The 26914-nt window shown below is 38.9% G+C and overlaps 1 protein-coding gene across 1 annotated transcript; it reads right to left on the bottom strand.

Moving 5' to 3' along the window:
* Positions 1-887: 887 nt before the first annotated feature.
* Positions 888-26914, bottom strand: LOC124291186 (wolframin-like). Its single transcript, XM_046728120.1, is given in 8 exon segments — positions 888-4064; positions 4066-5714; positions 9168-9307; positions 10055-10255; positions 11791-12006; positions 13685-14137; positions 21507-21562; positions 26888-26914. Coding segments are annotated over 7 exon segments (2766 nt in total). The 5' UTR covers positions 21511-21562; positions 26888-26914; the 3' UTR covers positions 888-3961.

Here is a 26914-nt window from a genome sequence, read left to right as displayed (position 1 = left end):
TTTATTAATGAACAATTTGTCATTTTAACTTAATGATATAAAAGCCGCAAATAATTTAATTTCAACTAGAACATTCTGTCATGGCCTGGCGTGGTCAAAGCACTGCTGTATCTGTGTACAAACATCAGTACAATGTGAGTGAGTGAGTGAGTGAGTAAGTGAGAGATGGTGAGTGAGTATAGTTCTACACTGCTGTTAGCAATATTCCAGCAATATCACGGTAAGGAACACCGGAAATGGGCTTCACACACAATGTACCCATGTGAGGAATTAAACCCAAGTCTTCCGACTGATGAGCGAACGCTTTGATAACTAGGCTACCCAACCACCCCAACACAATGAGAGAGTGAGTGAGTGAGTGTGTGAGTGAGTGCATGAGTTTTACGCAGACTGCAGCAATATTCTAGCAATATCACGACAGGTGACACCAGAAATGGGCTTCACACATTGTACCCATGTAGGGAGTCTAATCTGGGCCTTCGGCGTAACGAGCGAACGCTTAAAAACCACTAGGCTTCCCCACCGCCCCCAATATTGGAGGAAAACCCAAAGGGATGCTGGTCTCACATTTTTATCTCAAACTCAAAAACATATCGGGGAACCACGATTAGATTGACTGTGTGTTACTGACACCTCCAAGGGAGGCAACTCTTGACAGCTAACTGCAGTACTTTAGCTGGCTGGGTCAACAGCGGCCCTATCAGCACAGCGTGAGTGAGTTTAGTTTTACGCCGCTTTTAGCAATATTCCAGCAAAATCATGACAGGGTACACCAGAAATGGGCTTAGCACATTGTACCCATGTGGGGAATCGAACTCTAGGCTACCCCACCAGCCCCCATCAGCACAGCTCGCCTTACATTCATGTAATATATGCATAACGGCAAGTCGTGAAACAGACGAATATACACATGATCAACTTATATGTTACATTCAACAAAAGAATATATTTTGATTTTACATCTCTCTATGACAGAGTAACAACAGTCAAATGAAAGAACTAGGTAATAATGTACTGTGTTTAACTTGTATAACTACAGAATCAATTTTTTAAACTTTTTTTCACAAACACCTGGTGTCATCACAGACTTTCCACTCATATAATTTCCACTGCTATTTTCCCTTTACACCAGACAGAATTTGTTTCTGAGGATCGTCAGGACTGATGTGCTACATTTAGAGAAAAACATTAAAATGTTTGTACTCAATCCAAAAGTTTGAAGGTAGCTGAAATTATCTAAGTTGATCCTTATACTCTTAAGAGGCTTGTTTGAAATGTTGATACTCCGTAATTTGTACCCTCTGACTTTGAAATAATGCTGACGTGATGTTAAGTATTGCTCACTCTCTATAAAAATTATAAGCAATTTATACATTTGTTTAAGCAGCACAGGCAACAAAGTTCAAACATTACACCATGTATCATCCACACTCATAAACCCTGTTTTCATAACGTAATGCTAATTCTGTAATAATCTCATGGCAAGAAACTAAACACATTTGCTTCAAGGGAGTCAACAAACAAGGCATGTGTTAGGTAATAGGGCAACCATTTCACACAGTCAATTGTTATAAAGTAATATACATTGGCAAGCACTATAACTACCTCTTCGATATACAGGGTGTATTTAAACCCATAGTATCCTGATCAGTCTTGTGATTAAGATCTAACTCACTCAAAAACTTCCTTAACTTATCAGTTCATATTGCAGAGCTTATATTTACATAGCATCGAGGTCTTGCCCAACTTTCATTTTCAAAATCACGTGTAACCCTGGGCTTTTTTTTTTATATAAAGGAAGCTACGCTCCTGAATTCTGTTTGATCTGTTATTTCAAAAACTTTCATTTGAAAACATTTTTCATGTGCGTTTCATTGTACTGTGTCTTGTTCTGACCAAGATCCAAATGCAACAAGACATTGTTCTAATCAGAATAACATGGAAGTTAACACAACCCTGCAATCTGCAGGTAGTTCCACCTGAGCATCAGAGCATATATTTTAAACCATAGATGTAAAAAAGACACAATCCCAATATATAAATAATTGATAATCTGAAATATTAAATAATAAACTATAAAACTGATATATTGAGTACAAGGATATGTAATAGAACAAAAGTATCACAGGGGGCACACAGAATTTAGTGATAGGTAACTAATGTCAGCCATGGAACAAGAGATCAGATATACAAGCCAACTGCACATATATATATTTGATCAGTACTGTCGATCTTTGATATTCAGTAACATGTGTTCCCTGTATTGAAACTATAATATAAAAACAAGTTCAACAGCTATACAGGAAGTATTGCTCTGTGTCTTTGACAATATATTAAGATTTTTTAAAGCAAATGATTACAAATCAGATCAAAATATACACTAAAGAATCACGGAATTAACAGCATGCAAGGAAATAGTGTTAAAATTCCATAACAAAGAACAAGTGAAATATTTGATTGCATTTCAGTTACTGAAATTTTTTTTGCCATCCACCTGACAAAGTGTACAAAAGTTTAACACTGAACAAGAACAAAAGTAAAACAAAATTTTATAATATAATCACCGATTTTTGATTGCTGTTGAACACCAATGTGTCCGGTGAGAATAGGTTTGAGCTTTTAGATCGTTCTCAGAATGTTTGGAATAGTCACACAACACAAAAAATAATAACTGATAACGTCTCTTCAAATATTATGCTAGCAACTAATTTTGTATTTTTACATAAAAAATATTGCTTATTTTGTACATTTTGAGAAGGATATGAAAATATAACCGAACTTGCTGATGACTCTTTAATAGACTTACGACAGTCGTAGCGCTACGATCGCTTTGAGGAACAGGGCTCAGGCCTTGATTCAAGAAACACACTGGAAGCACCTGCATGGGAAACACCTGATTGGTGAGGATGTACAATTTTCTTTCCCGAATTTTTCATAAACATTCCTTGATTTGAAAGTTTCAGTTATATTTTTGTATAAAAATTAAAAATTCTAATTTCCAGACCAAGTTGTCTATCATTACAAGGGCTCAAATTCATGACATGTTATCTAAAGTAGTACATCAGAATCCTGACATTCAGACTGTCTAACCCACTCGCCGTGTGAGTCAACAGGTTGTTGATCATATATTTTTACAGCAATAGGTCCAACTATAGTGTATCTTCAAACCAACAAGTAAACTAGTTTAAAACGTTTCTGGAAATTCTTTTTCAGCAACAAATAAATTGTATATGCCATTGTGCAGGACCTAAATGTCTCATAAACAGTGATATACATGTTAGAACTACAATAGACACGATGACACACTTTTGCGCATCACTTCAGTCAGTTCATTGATAGACAATGCCTACATTTGATCAGTGAATCAAAATCTGTAAGGGCTTACAGAAAATCCATTGTTGGGTCATTATGCATTGTGTTGCTGTTTTGACATTTTTCAAAAGCATAATTTTGCAAGCATCCACAATTTAACAGCATAATGGTGATATCTTTTGCATATTTTGCACAAATACACATCTTCTCAAAAGCAAAGGTACAGGGATTTTGAACATTGTAAGTAAAAACTATATCCTTGATGAATTTCAATGCAAATTTTATACTTTTTATAATCTGCAATGCTTGTGGAAATGATAAAAATCCTTACCCATAGATCAATATTTTTGTAATACTTTTTTATGGTTACTTTGATATCATCCACACCAAAAACATTGTCAAATCACCCAAGACAGCAAATAGAATTTTTTTCCGCTCCCTAATTATATATGCAAACATACACATAAGCACCATAAAATTTATGCATGCACGACATTACATGAACAATTCAAACAAATTCTGTAGACAGCCCTAGCATACAAGATTATCTGTCCATAAAGAAGTATTTATCAAAATGAAACAATCACTTCGAAGCTCATAAAGAAAATGTTCATATCCAATCCATCCATTAAATATCATGTTGCCATGGTTACTTGACAGAAAACTCCAGCAGCGGAAACCAGAGGAAGTTGAATGTGACGGCTATTGCTTCCTGAACAGCTGACATGTACTTGTCGTCATCCTCGTCAACATGTCATGATCGGCAGCGTGCGATTGGTTGCTTTCAAAGAAGACAGTTTTAATTTGGGGATAGTTCCACCAAGGTTATCCCCAAGAACCCCTCTATATTCCACCACGTCTCCGATCTCCAGCGCAAGTACAGTTTCCTTGAAGTTATCGCCAGCTTCTATTTTGATATTCTGACTTCCAGTAAGCATGAGTATTTCGAAAGTATACACATTGTGGTTCTTAACATGGCACGTATGTCCAAGCCCACGCATAATAATGCAGAAATTGTAACCCTTTTTACTAAGAAGCTTCCGGTCACACTGTGGGAACGGCTGGCCATACATGCAATATAATGGCTTGGCTACGAGAGAGGGAAGACTTCGAATAACGCTTTCAGCTGTATTCTCAATTTTTACAACAGTCACTCCTTCAACGGTTCCGGTCCATCTAATTTTTGTGCCAGTGAGATGGCTGCATGTTATTTGCTGCGGGACATCGTTTACAACTTTTTCTCGGAAACATAACGAAGTGTAATTATCGTATGACAGTTCGACAGGAACCTCTTTCTTCCATGCAGGAATTTTGACGAAAATCAGTGGCAACAAAGCAAGAATGGCGAAAACAATCATGACAACCTTTTTGGCAATTCCAAACTTGGCGTCGAAGTTTTTCCCGAAAATTTTCTTGGTTTGGGTCATGAGAATCGGTACTGCAAGAAGGACAACAGTCACAATGATCTTTCCGAGCATCTCTGTCTGGAAGGCTTTGTAGACAGCAAAGGCGGACATCGCAGCTACGCCAACCAGGCTGAGCGGGACCAGCACGGGAAGAAGCATGTATCCAATGGTGGCCCGAGCCAGACCCACCCAGGATGTGAAAGGGAAAGTGGAGGTGAGGATGTTGAACCAGAAATAGCAGACAAGATGGGGGATGAGGACTCGGTACGTGCCTTGCCATGACTTCCGGGTGGCCATTCGGACAAAGAACAAGGGAATTATTGCATATGCTATTGAGGGAATACTGACATTGAAAGAAATACCCACGCCAGTGTCCAGAGAGATGAATGGATCCGTGAGGAAGCCGATGATCTCTTTAAGTAGCGGTACCGACGGGAAGTTGTTTAGGAAGATGGGAAGTGAGGATAGCAGGTTGGCGAACAGCGCAAAGAAGGTCAGCTTGTCATGGTGGTCGCTAAGGCTGAAGAAACATAATCCAGTCATGACAAGAGAAATGACTGAAATCTCAGCACAAGGCACATAGGATTTATTGCAAAGCGAGAAGCTCGCAATAACGAGGGGCAAATTGCAAAAGAAGACAATGTAAGGAGTGAGGGTGTTCCAGGTGAATTGTGATTCTGTTTTGTCCAGATCGATGGTCACGTCCAGGTCTTTGAGAACACCAGCGAGAGTTGCAGCATCGTTCTGCTTCTTCCTCTTGTAGAACATCTGCAAAGTGCAAACGATAATGGCAGCAAAGGAGAGGTAGAAGATGAAGAGAGGGATGAAGAAGAACATGAAGTCGGGAGTGATGAAGCTGTAGACGAAGAGCAGGCCGAGGACGTACAGCTGATTGGTGGGGATGAGTGACACAACCCAGTTGAGTCCCTCCTGGGAGGAGTATTCCAGGGCCTGGTCCAACACGGTACCAAAGGTCTGTCGCGGGTAGCGGTACACCTGCAACACAAACAATCATATATTTATAGGAAGCTCCTTTTCATGTTTTTACTTTCATTCCATAAGTTTTGACTGACTTTCGCACATGCTGTTTCTATGGAGATTGCAAAGACAGTGAGTGAATGAGTGAGTGAGTGAGTGAGTGAGTGAGTGAGTGAGTGAGTGAGTGAGTGAGTGAGTGAGTGAGTGAGTGAGTGAGTGAGTGAGTGAGTGAGTGAGTGAGTGATTTGGATTTTATGCTGCTTTTAGCAATATTCCAGCAATATCACGGAGGGGAACACCAGAAATGGGCTTCACACATTGTACCAATGTGGGGTATCGAACCCAGACCTTCGATGTGACGAGCACAGAAGATTGCAAAGACTGTGACACTGTTTGATCAAGGCTACAACAATTAAGACTTCATGGATAAACAACCATACATGCCACAAAGGTGCCACAGTCAGATGTTAAAAATGTCCATGTATGGCACCAAGGGGTTGAAAAGAATAATGTTTCGCACTAATATTTTAAACATTACCATGTATGACTCTAAAGTGTTAACATGGATAAAGCTTTACACAAACATGGTAAAACTGCCCTTATCCTACCTCATGTAACAATGTCCATCTCTGATTGGTTCATGTGACCTTGAATAAATTACCATGTATGCCCGGTTCACGGCCGTAAACTGCCCAAGTGGGGAGAGAATAAATCATTTATACCTCACTCCATGGAAAAAGGATGCATCCACAGCAGTCAGTGAACCGTGAACCAGCGGTTTGGATCGACTAGTCAGTACCATGTTATGATATATATGATTGAATTTCTGTTTGTTTTAATGCTATATTTCCATAATGGGAGATTTAAACATTCGGTAAGATAAATTTGTTGTAGCATTGTGATTTGGGGTATACAAGGATTTATGTATCCCTCGTTACAGTATCCGGCTCGGTGGATAAAACCTAACACGGGACGCATAAAACCCTGTATACCTCTCATCACAATGCTACATTACAATGTATGGCACTAGGGGGTTGAAAAAAATAATGTTTTGCACTAAGATGTTCAGCATAACCATGTATGACTCTAAAGTGTTAATATGGATAATGCTTTACGCTAAGCTGGTAACAGTGACCACATATGGCACTAAAGTTTTAAAACAAACAATGTTTTGCACATGCAGGGGTGGAAATAACCCATTGCCCGACGAGTCCAGTGTTTTTTTCTGTCGGGCAAGCAAATTTTTATATCACACTGTATCGGTGTCAAGTTGACTTTCCAATATTAATTATGTTGTTCATTTAAAAAATCAACAAGAAAACGGCCGGTATAGTGGAAAAATTATCAGGGCAAGTAATTTTACATGTGCCACTGTACCGGAGTACACTAGCAATTTTAAAGTTATTTCCACCCCTGACATGTATTGAAAAGAATAATGCTTTACACTAAGATGGTAAAAATGACCATGTATGGCACTAAAGTATTAAAATGGATAATGTTTTGCACAAGGTAGTAAAATTGACCATGTATGATACTAAAGTGTTGAAAAGAATAATTTTTTATTTACATTAAGATTTTACAAATGACCATGTCACACACTAAGATTAAGTGAAAAATGATCTAATATGCCACTTACATAAGTGTACTAAAACAACAACACATGACAACATCTGTTTGCATGAGATGATGCAGCCATTTTTTTAATAAAGTATCTGTGAATTCCATCTGCTGCCAAGGTAAATAGGATCACTTCACAAGCATGCAATCAAACTGTCATAGTTCTGGTGACTCAGAATCATCTATTTATTGTTTGTGTTCAATAATGGGCACACACATGCAGCCACTATCAATAGGAACCTTGACTCGCTGCTGCTCCTCAGCATCCACAGGGTCTGTCTGACAGTCCCTGAACCACATTATTTTCCCTACTGCCTTGCCATTCCTGCAAAGCTGAAGCCTTAAATGAAGCAAGTCTAGATTCCCTCAGTTTCTGAATTTCCCATCTTCTGGGGCTTCTTTTCAGCTAAAACAGGTTTATTTGTTACAATAAGAATTGGAAATTTTAAGTATAAATTGTATATTTATATACTTATCCTGTCTCACAATTTGCACTTCTCTCTCTTGCTACATCGCTCAGGAGCACCCACTCCTTAAGAGCGATGATGCCTAGTAAGCCAAGGGGTTCAGGAGAACCCATCACTAGTATAGGTACTATGCTAGTCGGATCCTGTGCCGAACACCACATTGCTTGGGAGCACCCACTCCTTGGGAGCGATGGTGCCTAGTAAGCCAAGGGGTTCAGGAGAACCCATCACTAGTATAAGTACTATGCTAGTCAGATCCGGTCTCCCTTGTTCATTGCTATCTAGTAGGGGTGGGTATTGCAGAGAATTTTCATATTGCGATATATTGCGATGCAAAAGCATTTATTGCGATATGTATTGCAAGAAGTATTTTTAAACAAAAAACTACGTATAATCGAGTTAATGATTGATTTATAAAGCATGAACACAACAAAATCAGTATGCTTGATTAAGCTTTGATAAAAACTTTTAATCATGACAAAATAAAAATGTAAATAATATTTGGCACATATGAAACAAGGAAATATCCGAAGATTTCCGAGTGTTACGAAGTTTTCCGAATGAAAGTCAAAATACTGGTTTTCGATCAGTGTTTTGCAATATGTACCGTTTTCATCTCTGAACCAATAAATACCGGTAAACCGGTTATATTGCACAGCCCTAGTCATTAGCCTATAAAGTATATACTGTCAGTGCCTTTTGACTAAGGATAATCTGCGACCCGATGTCCAACCGTGGGATAAAGAATATGCCCATAATGATATAGTGCAAGCTATGGTCTAAGTATTTAAAACGATATAGTAGAAACGTTTAAGCTCTATATAAATCATGAGATAGGATAAGTTATAAAACTTGGAAATTTTAATATAAATTGTATAATTATATACTTATCCTATCTCATGTGACGGATTCCCACCGTGCCTGTGAGTGATTGAGTGATTGAGTGAGTGATTGAGTGATTGAGTGATTGAGTGATTGAGTGATTGAGTGAGTGAGTGAGTGAGTGAGTGAGTGAGTGAGTGAGTGAGTGAGTGAGTGAGTGATTATAGTTTTACGCCGCTTTTAGCAATATTCCAGCTATATCACGGCAGGGGACCCAAGAAATGGGCTTCACACATTTTGCCCATATGAGGAATTGAACCCAGGTCTTCAGCATGACGAGTGGACGCTTTAACCATTAGGCTACCCCACTGCCTCAGATATTAAGAAATGGGTTAGATCACTGACTTTGTGTGCTGGTGATTGTGTACCTCATTCTGAGAGGGTGGGTTTGAATCTGAATGGGACTGAATCCCTCCCATACTCCCTGCAAAATATTAGAAATTTTACTTCGCTGAAAACGTTCAATTCCAAATACAACATGTGTCATATCAACATATTGATTTACCTTCGTTAAATATCCGGCCGATTCGTATGACACGTTGGTATCAGCTAGCTCCTCTGTGGTCAAGGTCACAGTCCCCTGAATTTTCTTCGAAAGCATCTTCACAAATTCATTCTCAGATATTTCTTTGCCGATTTTCCTACCTGTGTGGTGAAGAGATTTTGGAATAAAGTCAATATAAGTGAAATGAAAATAATTCAAGTGGTAAAACTGAATGGTTTATGACAGTGGTTAAGCAGATAAGCTATACAGGCCGAGAAAATAAATAGATGAGTTTAAGCTAATATTGTCCAAGATTTTGAATACATGAGTTAAAGCTGATACTGGCCAAGACTATACACACTTGAGTTAAAGCTGATACTGGCCAAGACTATATACACTTGAGTTTAAACAGATATTGGCCAAGACTATATACACTTGAGTTAAAGCTGATACTGGCCAAGACTATATACACTTGAGTTAAAGCTGATATTGGCCAAGACTATATACACTTGAGTTAAAGCTGATACTGGCCAAGACTATATACACTTGAGTTTAAACAGATATTGGCCAAGACTATATACACTTGAGTTTAAACAGATATTGGCCAAGACTATATACACTTGAGTTAAAGCTGATACTGGCCAAGACTATATACATTTGAGTTTAAACAGATATTGGCCGAGACAATATACACTTGAGTTTAAACAGATATTGGCCAAGACTATATATTTGAGTTTAAACTGATACTGGACACGACTATAAACACTTGAGTTCAAAGAGATATTGGCCAACTGATTCTCTCCCCTAATTCCTAGTGTGTGGACCGTGTGGTCATAGTTCACCAACTGATAACTGTGTTACCATGTGGTGGTAGTTAACGGACTGCTAACTGTGTGACCGTCCCCTACCTGCAGCCATCAGCAGTCGCTGTTCCGTCACCTTCCCTGTGACCCCTTTAATGGCCTCCATGTACTCATCCTTCGAGATAGCTTCCTTGTGTGTTGTGTTGATCTTCTGGAACAAGCTGCGAGCCGCATGCCGGATCTTCTTCTCATATGATGACGTCTTGAGGCACCAGGTGAGGTCACTGGCATCCCTTTCGTTGACGCCTGCAGTACCACAAATGTCCTCAGCAAATTTATAACAATTTAAAGGATCAAAGTGAGTGAGTGAGTGAGTTTGGTATTATGAGGCTTTTAGCAATATTCAAGCAATATCACAGCGGGGACACCAGAAATGGGCTTCACACATTGTACTCATGTGGGGAATCGAACCCGGGTCTTCGGCATGATGAGCAAACGCTTTAACCACTAGGCTACACCACCGCCCTTAAAGGATTAGAGAACTACAGTCCGTTTGAGTCAGAAACGGATCGATGAATTGCAAATTTTATCATTGTACATAATTGCCACATAAATATAAATAGTACACATGTTTATCATTTACCCAACAGCTTTCTTATATTTGAAAATTTTCCGGACTCCACCAAAAAAGTTCTTTAAGAAACTATCATTAAAATTTTGACACAGTTCACTATTTGTTACGAGGGAGGAGTGCAGAGAAAGGGACAGCCAGGTGTTAGAGAAGCACGTGCACAAGTGCCCACCAAGTTATTGATTCATTAGCCTGTGCTGTGCCGTCTCCATCCTTTCTCGCACACCCGGCTGTCCCTTCCTCTGCACTCCTCCCTCGTAACAAATAGTGAACTGTGTCAAAATTTTAATGATAGTTTCTTAAAGAACCTTTTTGGTGGAGTCCGGAAAATTTTCAAATATAAGAAAGCTGTTGGGTAAATGATAAACATGTGTACTATTTATATTTATGTGGCAATTATGTGGCAATTTTGTACAATGATAAAATTTGCAATTCATCGGTCCGTTTCTGACTCAAACGGACTGTAGCCATCAGATATCACGTGATGGTTTCTAGGTTTCAGGTCCTATCCACACTGACACATGTTTGTGTGGCCTTAGACTTTCAAAAAAATGTCCTTTGTATACTCAGCTATAATAAGTATCGCCAGAAAACTTTCTGAAAAATGTCCTTTGTATAACTCAGCTTATGATAATGCCATTTTTTCAAGTTTTTCAACAAAACTGTTTGAATATTATATGTTAACAAAGTGAAGCAATAAGAACAAAATGCTTTCTAAACATTTTGGTAATCATGTCATGATTTATTCTGCTAAAACTATTTGATTTTTCATCTGCAAGAATATCACTGTTATTTGTTTGTATTGTTCAAAATAAAAACTATAAAAAATCATATAACTGACACTGCAAGTTATTTTCTTTCTATGACTTCTTTCTCGTTCATATTCTATAGCTACCAAGTCATTTTGTGCCTACACATAAAGCAGTTTCAATATCGCTGATCTTGTATATAAAATGCTAACAACTTTGCCAAGGTCATTTATTCTCAGAATATTCTGATCTATATTTAGCTGACACCCATGCTCAGTCCCAACTGTGTACAGCCTAAAGTTGTTCTGCAAGACTGGAAGTAAATGGTATCATGGTCATATCTGGGTACTAACTACAACAAAAAGCCCTCAAAATGTTAAAAAAAATTTTAGATAAATTTTTCCACTTTCCATTTTTTAATCATGTTTATTGTTTTCATATAGTAGGGATCTAAAACCTACCAGGTAGATCCCTGTTGACGCAGCTCTGCAGCAACTCTGTTGCCTCCTCACTACCCTGTTTGGAGGCTCGAATCAGCCAGTCAAGAGCCAGGCCTGCATTGCGGTCCCTCTCTATGTCGGAGTCGGCCAGAGACAGGAAGTGTTTCCCTAGCTTCAGCTGATGTTCCTCAGAGCCCTTGTTGGCATCAGACTCCCAGGACCGAATCACCTCCGGATCTACAGAGTAGGGATATGGTGTGAGGTGAGGTGAGGTGGAATTGGGTTTAACGTCGTACTTGAGAATATTTCGCTCATATGACGACGTGCATGCGTGTGTATGTGTATGTGCGGCTGCTTGTACTAGCCCAGACTTAAGTTGGTTTTATAGTGCTAGCCCACTAAGATACCATGCTGCAGTGAAGCATGAATACCCCACTCAGACACATTATACTGACTCCGAGCCGACCAGTCCTTGTTGTATCCATTAATGCCGAGCGCCAGGCAGGGACCAACAAGTACCATATTTTAACGTCTTTTGGTATGACGCGGTTGGGGATCGAACCCGCGACCTTCCGCTCTCCGGCCATATGGTGTGAAGAGGTGGGGCATATTGTGTGATGTAACCAGCCATGATAATATCACGTGATGGACGCATCACACAGCTCTACCACAGGTATATCATTGCAGTATAACAGATATAACTTTTATATCACACTTGCATACCATAGGTATATCACTGCAGATCACAGGTCATAACAACTATATCACACAGACATCCCACAGGAATATCATGCGGCTATACCACAGGTATATCATTGCAATATGACATAAAACACATGACATGACGTATGACATAAAACAGCATTATCGCAGATATATAACAGCCATATTACACTTGCATACCACAGGTATGTCACTGTAGTATCACATATACATAACAGCGATATCACACAGGTGAGGTGAGGTGAAATTGGGTTTAGGGTCGTGCTTGCGACTATTTCGCTCATATGACGACATGCAAGCGTGTGTATGTGTATGTGCAGCTGCTGGTTCTACCCCAGACTAAAGCTGGTTTTATAGTGCTAGCCCACTGAGATACCATGCCGCAGTGAAGCATGAATACCCCACTCAGACACATTATACTGACTCCCGAACCGACCAGTCCTTGTTGTACCCATTAATCCCAAGCGTCAGGCAGGGACTAACAAGTACTATACTTTAATGTCTTTTGGTATGACGCGGGGGTCGGGGATCGAACCCGCGACCTTCCGCTCTCTGGGCGGACGCTCTAACCACTACACCACGGAGGCAGTGATATCACACAGACATACCACTGGAATGTCACAGCAACATCACCTCAGCCAAATCATACCGCTATTTTATACACCAGCCTGCTAGAAGTGTGCACCAAGCACTGTGGACCTGGGCACCAAACTGGTAGGGATGTTTCAAGAATCGATACGTATCACGATACCCATGTCATGATTCGATTCGTATCATGATACCTATTTTTGCGGCATTATTGCGTAAATTTAGCTACATTTTGAACATTAACATTTCATATTTTATATGAAAAGATCAACATTTTTTATTCTCAGAGATTAAAAAGTTCTAATTTTCCATCTTTGTGCATAAAAAAATAATCATTTATAACTCATGATATAAAAAACATGATACAATTGAAAAATGTAAACGATACATAAACATATTTAAACCGATACTTTCAAAACTAAATATCAATACAGTTTTGAATGTATCGATAATTGTATCATCTTAGAAAAAGTATCGAGGCATTGATGTATCGATATATCGTGGCATCCCTACAAACTGGATGTCCACAAGTCATGTGACTGGCATGACTAATGCTCTGCTATATTCGCTACCATGCAGGGAATATAAAGGAACAGATACTCACTGACTGGGGGCTCCTCTTTCTCTGCCTGTGGCACGGTCTGTGGCACAGGATCTGCCACAGCCTTCACAGGAGGCTTAGGTTTGGGATCAGCAACAGACTTCGGCTTTGGATCTGATACCGGCTTAAACTTTGATTCTGGCACAGACTTTGGCTTAAAATCTGGTACAGATTTGGGTTTAGGTTCTGGCACCGACTTCGGCTTGGATTCTGGCACCGACTTCGGCTTGGATTCTGGCACAGGCTTTGGCTTCGGTTCTGGTGCAGGTTTTGGCTTGGGTTCTTGCACAGGCTTGGGCACAGGATCCGACACAGGTGGCGACACAGGTGCCACCACAGGTTCTGGTTTCGGTGCTTGAACTGGAGCTGGTGCTGGTTCCGGTTCCGGTTCTGGTACTTGCTCTGGTACTTGCTCTGGTTTTGATTCAGCCGCCTTTGATGCTTCGTCATTTGACTCTGTAATAATAATCAGTCAGGTGATGGCATAAATTACAGCTATGAATTAAGCATTGTCAAGTCATCTACACAAAGAAATTATTATTTTATGCTGAAAATGTTGATTCTGCTTGACAGATAAATAGAAATAACTAGCATTATGACAGTGGAAAGAGTTACATTGTTAATTAAACTAAAAGTTAACATTCAAAGTTAATTAAACCTTTTTAGTTTTATACTTTTTTGTACATTTAACGTACTTCCCATCTGACTTTGTTTGCTTAGTAGGCAAAAAGCCAACTTAGAGAGCAAAATAAAGAGTTTTTATCAGTTCTTTTTTCATATAATATTGCATACTCCAAGAAAGTTCAGTAAAATCATTCGGATATATAAATACACAGCATTTTCAACCAAACATATATATGGATGACAACCAAGTAGAAGTTAGAATTAATAAAAAAATAAAGAGTTAATGGAATTTGGGAATATCATAATGCAAGATTCAAAGTATAACGTCACCGGAATTATCACAACTAAATATGTTTGGGCTTATATAAGTGATTATTATTCATTCATTTCATGATGGAAAATGTCAAAATTGTATGTATATTGATCACAGAATAATGATGCAATACAGAATGTTGCACGCTGACTGGGTTATTTGGTTGCTAGAATTTTTGGTTGTCATGAAACAAAAGTTCATATCCATGTGATGCCATGAGGGCCATATTTCCTATGATGTATGTTTCGGTCTTTTGGTTAAGTATGTTCTACTGGAGATACAACTGATCAACACTTATGATCATTCAAGCTGTATTAATGACTCTGAATTATGTTAGTGATGTAAGCTGATTATGTCAAATACTATAACAATATAATTAAATATAGCACAATAATCAGCTGGACTCTGATCACAGGACAGACATCTGTGGAACAACTGATAATATAGATACACTGCCGTTTAGTCAGAAGCTCTTGATCACAACACAGTGTCTGTCTTCCTGAACAGTATGTAATTGAAAAAACATCAAAATATTCACTGTAACGACAGATAAGTACCAGGAGAGTTCGAACCTACTTTAATTGTTTAGTTAACCAAACAATTTTGAACTACAAAAACAGAGAGTGAGTGAGTTAAGATTTACAGTCACATCAGCAATATTTCAGCCATATCGTGTCTAAAACAAATTTAAAATTCACCATTAAAAAAAATAACACAGTGAGTACAACATGCAGGTACAGGTTGTTACGTTTTTTCGGAATCTAATTATCAGTGAGTTGGGTTCCTGTCTTGAACAGTACTCCAGTTATGTCACAGCGTGTCAACTGACGTGAAAGAACGCAAAACTGATTCAGGTTTTACATGTTCACCACTACTGAAAACCATGACTTGGTTTTGTTTTGTTTTGGTTTTGTTTTTACGCCACACTCAGCAATATTCAATCTATATGGCAGCAGTCTTTAAATAATCGAATCATGACCAGAAAATCCAGTGATCAACAGCATGAGCATCAATCTTGGTGCATAATGCTGACAGAATTAGAAAGCTCTTAGAAGGCCACAGGGACACAACTCTAGAGTCTTAGACAGGGAAATCCATGCTCTGCTGCGAGATATTACTATTTTATTGATTAAAGTTGAAGGCTGGACACTTTATACAAATCTGAACACTGTTTGAAACACTATTGTATGCCTATTACAAAATATAATAAATAAAAGTAAAAAAAACCACACACCAGGCTACAAAATAAAATAAGAAAGAATCAGTAGGGTAATGACAGGATTAGATAAAACTATAAACCAACAAAGTTAAATATTGTTCATACAGGACCGACCATGTCATGTTCACATCTGTTCAAGATAAGTTACATGATTAAAGCTGACTAATCGATGCCACCATACTTATATTGAATCTGTCTGAAATACCTGTGCTTCTCCAACTTGAACTTGTGACAGAATTTGTGCAAGACTTGAGCTACAGGTGGCGAAAGTCTGAGATCTGAGTTGGACTTCTATACATAATACATTGTGGTATAATAATTTGGCTTTCTAAAAGAGAGGAGATTCTTTGGACCTCTTGCAACATTTAAAGGCAATTCAAAGAGACAAGTTTTCAAGTATTATCATCACTGAGACTAAATCACAGGGTGTAAGCCCTGTCTATGCTCAACCGGAAGTTGGTCGTCATCAACTACCATTTCTTTGATAGACAGTTGATCCCAGTAGAGTGAGTCCCAAACTTTGTAAGATTTTGATATTTCCAAGTAGTAAATGTTTATGAAATCGACTTGTGGTCCGAGCCTGTTAATGATGATAAAAGGATATATCCTAAGTGCAAGTGCATTGGTGCCACAAATGCAGAGATGCCAACCCAAAATTGGTGCAATTAGGAATCTGAGCTCCCTAAGATGGAAAAAAATAGGAATTTTCGCAACAAATTAGGGGTTCCTATAAATTGTTGCACTCAAGGAACGAAACTTTTCAATGGCATTACACATAGCGATCCTATACAACTGAAACTGGTTTGCAGTACAGTGCGTGGAATTTACCGCAGCAGTACTTTTGTGAATGATAAGTGAATAACATAAACAGTGTGTGGAATTTACCAGGCTGCTTACTCAACTTTGGATTACTTTTGTAAATAAGTGTTATATTTATTTAATTATCATTATTTATAGTCAATGTTGATCCTATCCCTTTATCCATATCTTTGTTGAACAAAATCAGAATGAATTTTGTCGGAATGACGGAATCCACATGCAAGTTTCGAGATGATTTCGATAAATTCGGGAGAGTTGGCATCTCTGCAAATGATCAATCTTAGTGAGCAAGAGTGTGTATGGTTTTACACCGCTTTTAGCATTTTTCAGCAATATCAGGGTGGAGGACAAAAATAAATCGGCTTCACATTGTACCCATTTGGGGAATCAAACCTGGGTCTTCGGCTCAACAAGTGAACACTTTAACCACTATTCTACCCCATCTAAGATGGTATGGCTTGGAAGAAATGATGTCTTAGCCTTGGTTGTCATAGCAATGGAACATTGTCCTTTTACATTGTAATTAAATACTGAACAAAAGAAACCTGTCATACACTGAGAGAGCACTGGGTTGTTTTGGGATTGTAAGGAAATCCCAAAGGCTGCTGCCACTTTGGGTTAAAGAGAGCACTGTTAAATATGTTGGCATATCAGGAATATTTATGAATGCCAAAAAATAGTGTATTCCTAAAATATATGTTATGGTTTGGCTGGGTAAGGATAACTGATAACAACAAGCACAATGCTATATTCTCTGAAAATAATAAATGTTATTAAGAAATAATAATCCATCACATCTTCATCACACGCTAAGGACATGGTATACACTATCTGGCATTCATGATACAATAAACACAAGGGTTCTCTTGGCGAAAGCATTATTAGCATGACACTGCACACACACAATGTACATAGGTCATAATGCCATGATTATCGCTGAACGCTCAACACTAACTAGCAAGTTTGGGTGCCTCTTCTGGTTCTGGAGTAATGAAAGTTGTTGCCAGGGTAGATACAGCAGGTTCCAAGGTGAAGGTCGCTTCAACTGGCTCCTCTGTAGCTTCTACAACTGGTTCTGCCTCTCCGCTTGGCAATGTCAAGGACACTTCAGTTGGTTCTGGTTCTGGCGAGGGTTCTGGAGATGGATCGTATAAGGATCTGTATTTCCTTGGTTTGAAGTCAGATGCTTTTTTAGATTCTGTATCCTGCTTTGGTGTTGAAGGTTCTTCTGCAGTTGATGCTGATGATTGTGAGGACCCCCATCTGCGTCTTGGGGTCTCCTCGGTAGGTGTTGTTGATGTTGCTGATGTTGTGTCAGAAGTCCTGACTGATCCTGACCCCCATTTACGTCTTGGGGTCTCCTCGGTAGGTGTTGTTGATGTTGCTGATGTTGTGTCAGAAGTCCTGGCTGATCCTGACCCCCATCTACGTCTTGGGGTCTCCTCGGTAGGTGTTGTTGATGTTGCTGATGTTGTGTCAGAAGTCCTGGCTGATCCTGACCCCCATCTACGTCTTGGGGTCTCCTCAGATGGAGTTGATGAAGTTGACGATGTGTTAGATCCCCATCTAGAAGTTGAAGCAGAGTCTTCTGACTGTGTGGGCATAGTGCCTGGGCCGAATCTGCGTCTCGGGGGTTCATCCGATTTGGTGGATGTGGGTGAGGCACCCCATCTTCGTGTGGAAGAAGGGTCCTGGTTGGACGATCCTGTTGACCTTGTTGATCCAGCACCCCACCTTGGTGTTGTAGAAGACTCTTCAGAGGATGTTGGCCTTGTCCTTTGAGTGGGCCTTAATCGTGATTTGTAGTCTGACTCCCATGGCTTTGGGTCTGAGGGAAGGAAGACTGTTGTGATGAAGGCCTATAATCTCCATGGGCGAAATGGATGGGGAAAAAATGAACAAGCATGAACAGGATGGGTTGATAGATGTGCTGGCAGTTTATCAATAAAAGAAGCACTGGAGAATGGAATGGAGTTTGGGTGGTATTAGAAGTTGACCACTGAATGATGGATAAGCTGAACAGTTGGCTGCTGAGTGGTGGATGGGAGAAGCAGCTGACCACTGAGTGGTGGATGGGATAAGCAGTTGACCACTGAGTGATGGATGGGATAAGCAGTTGACCGCTGAGTGATGGATGGGATAAGCAGCTGACCACTGAGTGGTGGATGGGATAAGCAGTTGACCACTGAGTGGTGGATGGGATAAGCAGTTGACTACTGAGTGGTGGATGGCATAAGCAGTTGACCACTGAGTGGTGGATGGGATAAGCAGTTGACCACTGAGTGATGGATGGGATAAGCAGTTGACCACTGAGTGGTGGATGGGATAAGCAGTTGACCACTGAGTGGTGGATGGGATAAGCAGCTGACGACTGAGTGATGGAAGGATGGGTTGAACAATTTACTGTGCATCTAGGGTTCTAGATGGATTAGTTCACAAATGAGTCTTCCAACTGAACATGCAAGAAAGAATGCGTGGAAGCAAGTAATGAACATGTACGAAAACACATGTACAAAGGATGGATGGATGAATGGACTGATGGATGGATCATTGGATGGACAGGAACATTGTGACATAGATACAAGGTTATGTGATGGATGGATCATTGGATATATATGTATTGTGTGACATATATACAATATATGACATATACTGAGTGATGGATGTATCATATACATGATATATACATGCAATACCACACATGTACAAAGGATGGATGGATGAATGGACTGATGGATGGATCATTGGATGGACAGGAATATTGTGTCATAGATACAAGGTTATGCCTGAACTATATATGTATTGTGTGACATATATACAAGTATATGACATATATCTGTATCATATACATGATATATACATGCAATACATGTACAAACACATGTACAAAGGATGGATGGATGAATGGACTGATGGATGGATCATTGGATGGACAGGAATATTGTGTCATAGATACAAGGTTATGTCGCTATATATGTATTGTGTGACATATATACAATATATGACATATATCTGTATCATATACATGATATATACATGCAATACCACACATGTACAAAGGATGGATGGATGAATGGACTGATGGATGGATCATTGGGTGGACAGGAATATTGTGTCATAGATACAATGGCACATGTCATGCTATATATATTGATAATTCTTCCACTATGACAAATATCTGTATCATATACATGATATATATAATCAAGCAATAATTAACACATGTATCAACTACATGACACATATGAATTATATGATATGCATGTACTATATGACACATGTATGCATGGTATGACATATGCATATGTGATAAGACATGTATCCACTCATATCTAGGTGAGTGAGTGAGTTTAGATTTACGCCATACTCAGCAATATTCCAGCTATATGGCGGCGGTCTGTAATTAATTAAGTCTGGGCCAGACAATCCAGTGATCAACAGCATGAGCATTGATCTGCGCCATTGGGAAAAAAACAAATCATAGCGTAGTAACTGGCAGGGGTTCAATACAGAATCTAGGGTGCAATACGGAATTTGACAATGTCATCCATATTGCACCCCTGTATTTGCTATCTTAAGTTTACATGAGTATATGATAAATACTGGTAAATATGTACTATATAACACATGTAGGTTTGACATGTAAGTACTATTTGACATGAAGTGTTACATGACATATATGCACATATCACATAACATGTATGCAATAAATACTGTGTTAGTGTGTATGTATATCACAAATGTGGTGTATTACTTTTGGACATACGATACATCACATATATATACAGTGATAGAAATGCAACGTTTGCATAGACTGACTGACTGACTGAGTTTGGTTTTACGCCGCTTTTAGCAATATTCCAGCAACATCACGGCGGGGGACACCAGAAATGGGCTTCACACATTGTACCCATGTGGGGATTCGAACCTGGGTCTTCGGCGTGACGAGCCAACGCTTTAACCACGAGGCTACCCCACCGCCCCCCGTTTGCAAAGAGTGCCATAGAGCACCAGACAGATGATTTAGGCGTGCCTTTGTGAAAACAAGTGTGCCCATACCTTTTAATGATCCAATTAATCTTAAAACATCACAACAATTATGTCACGTCAATTTATTGTTTAATAAATCAGTAAACATCATGTAAACCTGTAAACTTGAGAGCTGGATTTTCAAAACACTTTCATGACTGCAAAAGTAGCTCAGCTTCATTTGTCCAGGACCCATAAACTAACTCACAAATTTATGTTATCATCCTTTGGATTTGATGCAAAATGGACGCTCATATACTGTACACTTTCGTCATACAGACTCGCATTCACTTGTCCTACAGATAGTTTAGAGATGCAGTATCTCAGACGAAAAGTATCAGACTGAGAGGAACATTGTGCACAAGTGCTGTGAAAACTGAACGCGCCATTATGAGGTGAGGTGAGGTGAAATTGGGTTTAACGACGTGCTTGAGAATATTTCGCTCATATGACGATGTGAATGCGTGTGTATGTGTACGTGCGGCTGCTTGTACTGGTTTTATAGTGCTAGCTCACTGAGATACCATGCCACAGTGAAGCATGAATACCCCACTCTGACAAATTATACTGACTCCGACCCGACCAGTCCTTGTTGTACCCATTTATGCCGAGGGCCAGGCAGGGACCAACAAGTACCATATTTTAACGTCTTTTGGTATTACGCGGTCGGGGATCGAACCCGCGACCTTCCGCTCTGCGGGCGGACGCTCTAACCACTACACCATGGACTCGAGGCGGTTGAACGCGCCATTATGAAATTATGAACTGTGTGTTGTGCTACTAGTGGTCACCATGGAGACCGTGTTACCATGACTACATACCCATCTTTGTATGTTCCTTGCCCTACTTGTTTATAGCCTCTCTCTTGGTTTTGTACCTGTGAAACAAAAATCAAATATCAAACATATGTTCATTATATGGTCAACTAGTGACAGTTTATAGAAACAAGTGCTTGCTAACAAGAAGTGCCAGGAAGCATGTACAATGAGTATGGATAACCAAAGCGGACCTGAGTATGTTTCGAAGCTATTAAGGAGATAACATCATGTGTTGGCCAATTTCCCGGGTGTTATTGAGTATTTGAAGCACGGGAATTCATTTGGAACCGATGGCGTCAGCCGGAGGTTTCAAATGAAATATTCCCGTGCTTCAAATACTCAATAACACCAGGAAATTGGCCAACACATGATGTTTATCGACATTGTAAACACACAAGTAAACCAAAGGTCTACACACGTTTTTTGTGTCTGCACTCATTAACATCGACAGCAGTGAAATGTTATCAGCTGGCCGTTTCGGCTGTCTCCCATGGTAGCATCTGGAACTGCTCATTTGTGACGTCATTCGGACTTTACGTCACAATATGATTTTAATGATGTCATCACAGCTGACGACGTAACAATACAATGGTGTGAGCGATGTTTGTATGTATTAATACGCAGCGAATTTCCGGGAATCGAATACCATTTGATCACGTTTTTCAACCAATCAGATTAAATAACACAGTGACTTTTGGTTTACAATTAAAATTGCTAGATGGGGAAGACTAATAAAAGCTGCCACATTATATATTCTCCCTTCCGGGGTACAAATATCTCATGACATTAAAGGCTCAATGGCCCGAACACCCCTGACAATTTACGGGCTTCATTTAAGGAAATACAACTGACTTGCACCAGGTGCAACCTTAGATGATTACCTTGTTGCACCAGACAAAAACAGGTTTATCTTGCTGCTCAACCTAACATTATGCTTAGTGCTTGTGTTTTGGTATTGATGATTCAGAATGTCATTATAACAAAACTATTCAAGATCTGATAAGATATTTTAGGCCAGACCAATTTTATTTCTTGTTTTACGGATCCGCAGGTCGTATTTTTTCAAGAATAATAATAAAAAAATTTAATTTTCCCCGCTTCAAAAATAAAATCGTCATGTTTTTATTGGCAAAAAATGCAAACTTACGAAAAAAAATTGTTTTGATTGTTTTTTGCCCCATATACACTTTATAACTTGCCAAAAATAAAATACTTTTAGTATGCAAAAGGATTATTACTTTCACTGGTGATTTTTTTTTTTTCCCCCTCCTGCCTTTAGGATTTCTGAGGACAAAAATCCGTAAAACAAGAAATAAAATTGGTCTGGCCTTATCTTGCTTCAAAACATTCCATGACATGGACAGTAACCATGGTAACAGTCAGTCAGTCACTGCAGTCATCTGAGGCACTGCTCCAAGTCAGTTACTCATCAGTCTGTTTTCCAGCTGCACAGTGAGTGAGTGAGTTTAGTTTTATGCCGCGTTTAGCAATATTCCAGCAATATCACAGTGGGGGACAACACAAATGGGGTTCACACATTGTACCCACGTGGGGAATCGAACCTGGTCTTTGGCATAATGAGTGAACGCTTTAACCACTAGGCTAACGCATCGCAACATATAGTAAAATACTGTAAATCATGAAATTAATGCGTCACGAATTTAATGCAAGTGCCAGGGTCTGGTCTAAAATGCGTCACAAAATTAATGCGAGCTCAGGAATCTGTGTTGATGATAATATGTGACACCCTGAATCTTTGGTGTTGTTCTTTTTCTTTTCACACTTGTTATTTACCAAATAACCTGAATTGAGCTTGTTAAGCAATGAATGGAAATGAGCTGACGATGTTTTGATTACGCTGCCTTGTTTGATCACGTGATTGCTTGCTACTACTTGTCTTATGACAACATGTATAAACGTAATCCGACTTGAAAGACTAGTCATCTACCACTCAGGTACAACAAACACGTGGCTGGAGAATGTCCGGTCTGGCTGATGTGCTTGAGTGACTTTAAACAATGACCAGTGATTGTAACCAGTGATAATTACATGTGGCTTGAGATACCTGTAATGAGGAAGTGACCTGTATTGGTGTAATGTGTAGTGTCAACAGATTTACGTTTTCTGTCATATGTTCTCAAAAGTAGACATGGTCAGACTGAAATGTGTCATTATAATAATGCGAGAAGATTACGGATTCTTTTTTCGCATTAATAATATGCTCGCATTAAATTCATGATTTACAGTACTAGCATACAGGGTGCAAGTCGGTAAAAATATTAAGCTGCATTTAGCAGCTTCAGGTTGCACCAGTGCAAGTTTACTATATGCCTAAAGTGATCCCTGAGTTATCACATGCATGCATCCGTGAGTTATCAGGTCGTGGGTTCCATGCAAAATAAAATAACATTTGAGACACATTAATGGTTCAGGACTGATAATGTAGTCAGTATAATGTATTGAACAGGATTCATAACAATGCGGCATGGTATCTCAGTGGGCTAGTCTATAAAACCAGCTTAAGTCTGGCTGATACAAGCAGCCGCAGCGATACACTGATGTCTCATCATATTAGCCATATGTGTAAACATTCTCAAGTGGCGTAAAACCCGATTTCATACCTCACATGCATGATACCATTTTAGACACATAAATGATAATGTTGTCAATATTGAACAGGATTTATAACAATCGCTAAAATCTCAAGTGGGTCACAATATGGTTGATATAACTGATGTCACATCATATTAGAGCTGTCATCGTGGCCTACAATGACGATATATGATACCAGTTTAATACGATATATCATGAAAGTATTGGCAAGGAACCGATACTACAATGGTACAATTGATCTAATACTTTACAATTTCTAATAACAGAACAGATATGATAGATAAAATGACTGAAACTTTATTCGCTATACAGCAGAACTTGTGTTACATTCACACACACTTAAAAAGCTGTTCATCTAATAAAGTTTCAGCATTTAATGCTTAAGAAAGTACAGTCAAACATACTCAGTATACCGGTACCTTGATCTAATATATATACATTTTAAACTGAAGTTTCCCTTGGGAAGTTGTGTTTCTACACCAATGCTTTCACAAACACCTCACTGTAATTTATATCAGAATTAAGAATCACTGAAAAAACTCTTAAGTCTGCTTTGTAAACTTTATCTTCTCTTTGTTCTCTTCTTAACAAAGCTAAGACATCGTTCATAGTTGTTAATAAATGGTGGTATTTGTCAAACAACTAAAACATATCTGCATATTTCATTACTTGAAGACAAGTTATCTACAGGTCACAGAGTTTGTAAAATGTTCACACTCTTTGACTTATACACCGACTCCTTTGTTCATGTAACAAAGATAACAGACACAAACAAATTCCTTTAAGGTTCAATTTGTTTCTAATTCAAAGGATTTCAAAGAGACTCCCATCCTATTCCTAATGCAATACTCCTTGCAACTTTAAGTTGTAGTTAAGTAGTATCGGGATATATCGTCTCTTGTGGCAATATACATCGATGTATCATGGACCCTTGCGATATAAATATCCTGATATATAGTGTTTTGTATCGATGCACTCGTATCTCATAGTTGACAATGCAAACGTCGATACTATCAATCTATTATATATTGTCTAACAGTAAAAACAGAGATTTTGTAGATAAGCAGTGACAACTTCCTGAATGGTTAAATTTGAATATCATGCATGTCATTCAATGCCTTTCCATTACCTACCCCAGCGACGAGAACAAATGACCTTCATGAGTTTACTATGAAACAGGTTTATCCTTTCCAAGTTTATAGCTAAGGCAAGCAGACTGGCACACGCTCAACTTGTCTTCCTTCTGAAATTATCACAGTGCAATAATATTCCACCATTCTGAAATAAGGTCTGGATTAGTTTGTTTTGTTTGTTTGATTGTCACTCAGCAATATTCCAGCTATATGATGGCAGTCTGTAAATAATCGAGTCTGCACCAGACAATCCAGTGATCAACTGCATGAGCATCAATCTACGCAATCAGGATATGTTGACATGTGTCAACCAAGTCAGCGAATCTGACCACCCGATCCCATTAGTTGCTACTTATGATAAGCATGGGTTACTGAAGACCAATCCTAACCTTGACCTCCATAAGTATGTGTGTATTAGTAGGATACAACTTACTGTAACAAATGAGATTAAGGACTGTCAGATTATATTTAGGTACCCGTGTTTACAGCGTTAATTCACTAGTACTAGACAATCCAAGTTTCAACATGTTATGTACACTCTTAGAAGTTAAAGAACACACAACTGTTTCATAGTACTCCACATAAGCTGTCAGTGTATGAAAGACACGGGTGATCCTTAACTTCTTTCAGTACTACATAATTTAAACATATAGAGACATTTAATGAAATTCAGAACACACCCACACAGCATGAATTATACTCAACATTTCAGATTTAACTTCAGGAAGAAGTAACACACACACACACACTTGTGGATAATATTATTATGTTCATGCTAACTATCTGCGTTTCAAACAATATATATTTAGACTCAGGGCTCCAGATAAGGGCCGTATCGGCGTATGTACGGATATAAAATAAGCACGATACGGTAGGAAACAATTGTAAAAACGTAGCAGATACGCACGACAGCAATGGTGTACGGTTTCAGAATCATTTACAGACGTATTTATCTGAAAAAGTATTATTGTTTACTGACCTGTTTACACAAGAGTAGCAATGTTGTGGTGCATATATGAAATGAAACACAAGATTACTGCTACGCCATTAAATTCCATTCAGTACTCTAAATGTACTCTTATTGTTTTCCAGTACTCCTATATTGAAAAAATAAGGAGTAAGTACTCCTGATCATGCAAAATTATCTGGAGCCCTGTAGACTTATATAGCATAATATCTTGGGACAAAATTTCCCAAAGAGGTAGATCAACCTACGACATTTGTTTCAGAAAAGATCACCCAAATTGTGCAGCCAATATCATATAATTACAAGACAGTAGATGAATAGAATTTAAAGTAGACACAATTGATGGACACAACTTCTTTAATGTAGGCCTACTATTTAGCAATGGTAGAACTTTTTTATCATTGAATTGTGTCTATTTTGTCATTCCTCAACTCCCAGGAAATGCCAATCAAACAGAAATAGTATCTACCTCAACAAACTGATAGCTTGCTTCTTGTTAAGCCTTTTCCCAGCGTTCCTGTAGATGTGTGCACTGTCTGCAGCTGGAGTTATATATCCAAATTGCCGAGGCATGTAATACTAGACACGCTCTGACTAGATACATGTATGAATCAATTATTGGCATTACATCCCTGCACTTGCTGGAACGTCTGACGTGAAAAATACCTCACATTTTCCACCATGTTGACCCTGCGAGC

The sequence above is a fragment of the Haliotis rubra genome, unplaced genomic scaffold, assembly GCF_003918875.1.
Source record: "Haliotis rubra isolate DU_JTF1 unplaced genomic scaffold, ASM391887v1 Scf485, whole genome shotgun sequence".
NCBI lineage: Eukaryota > Metazoa > Mollusca > Gastropoda > Lepetellida > Haliotidae > Haliotis > Haliotis rubra.
The sequence above is the reverse complement of the archived record's forward strand: the minus strand, read 5'-3'. Positions and strand labels throughout refer to the sequence as shown.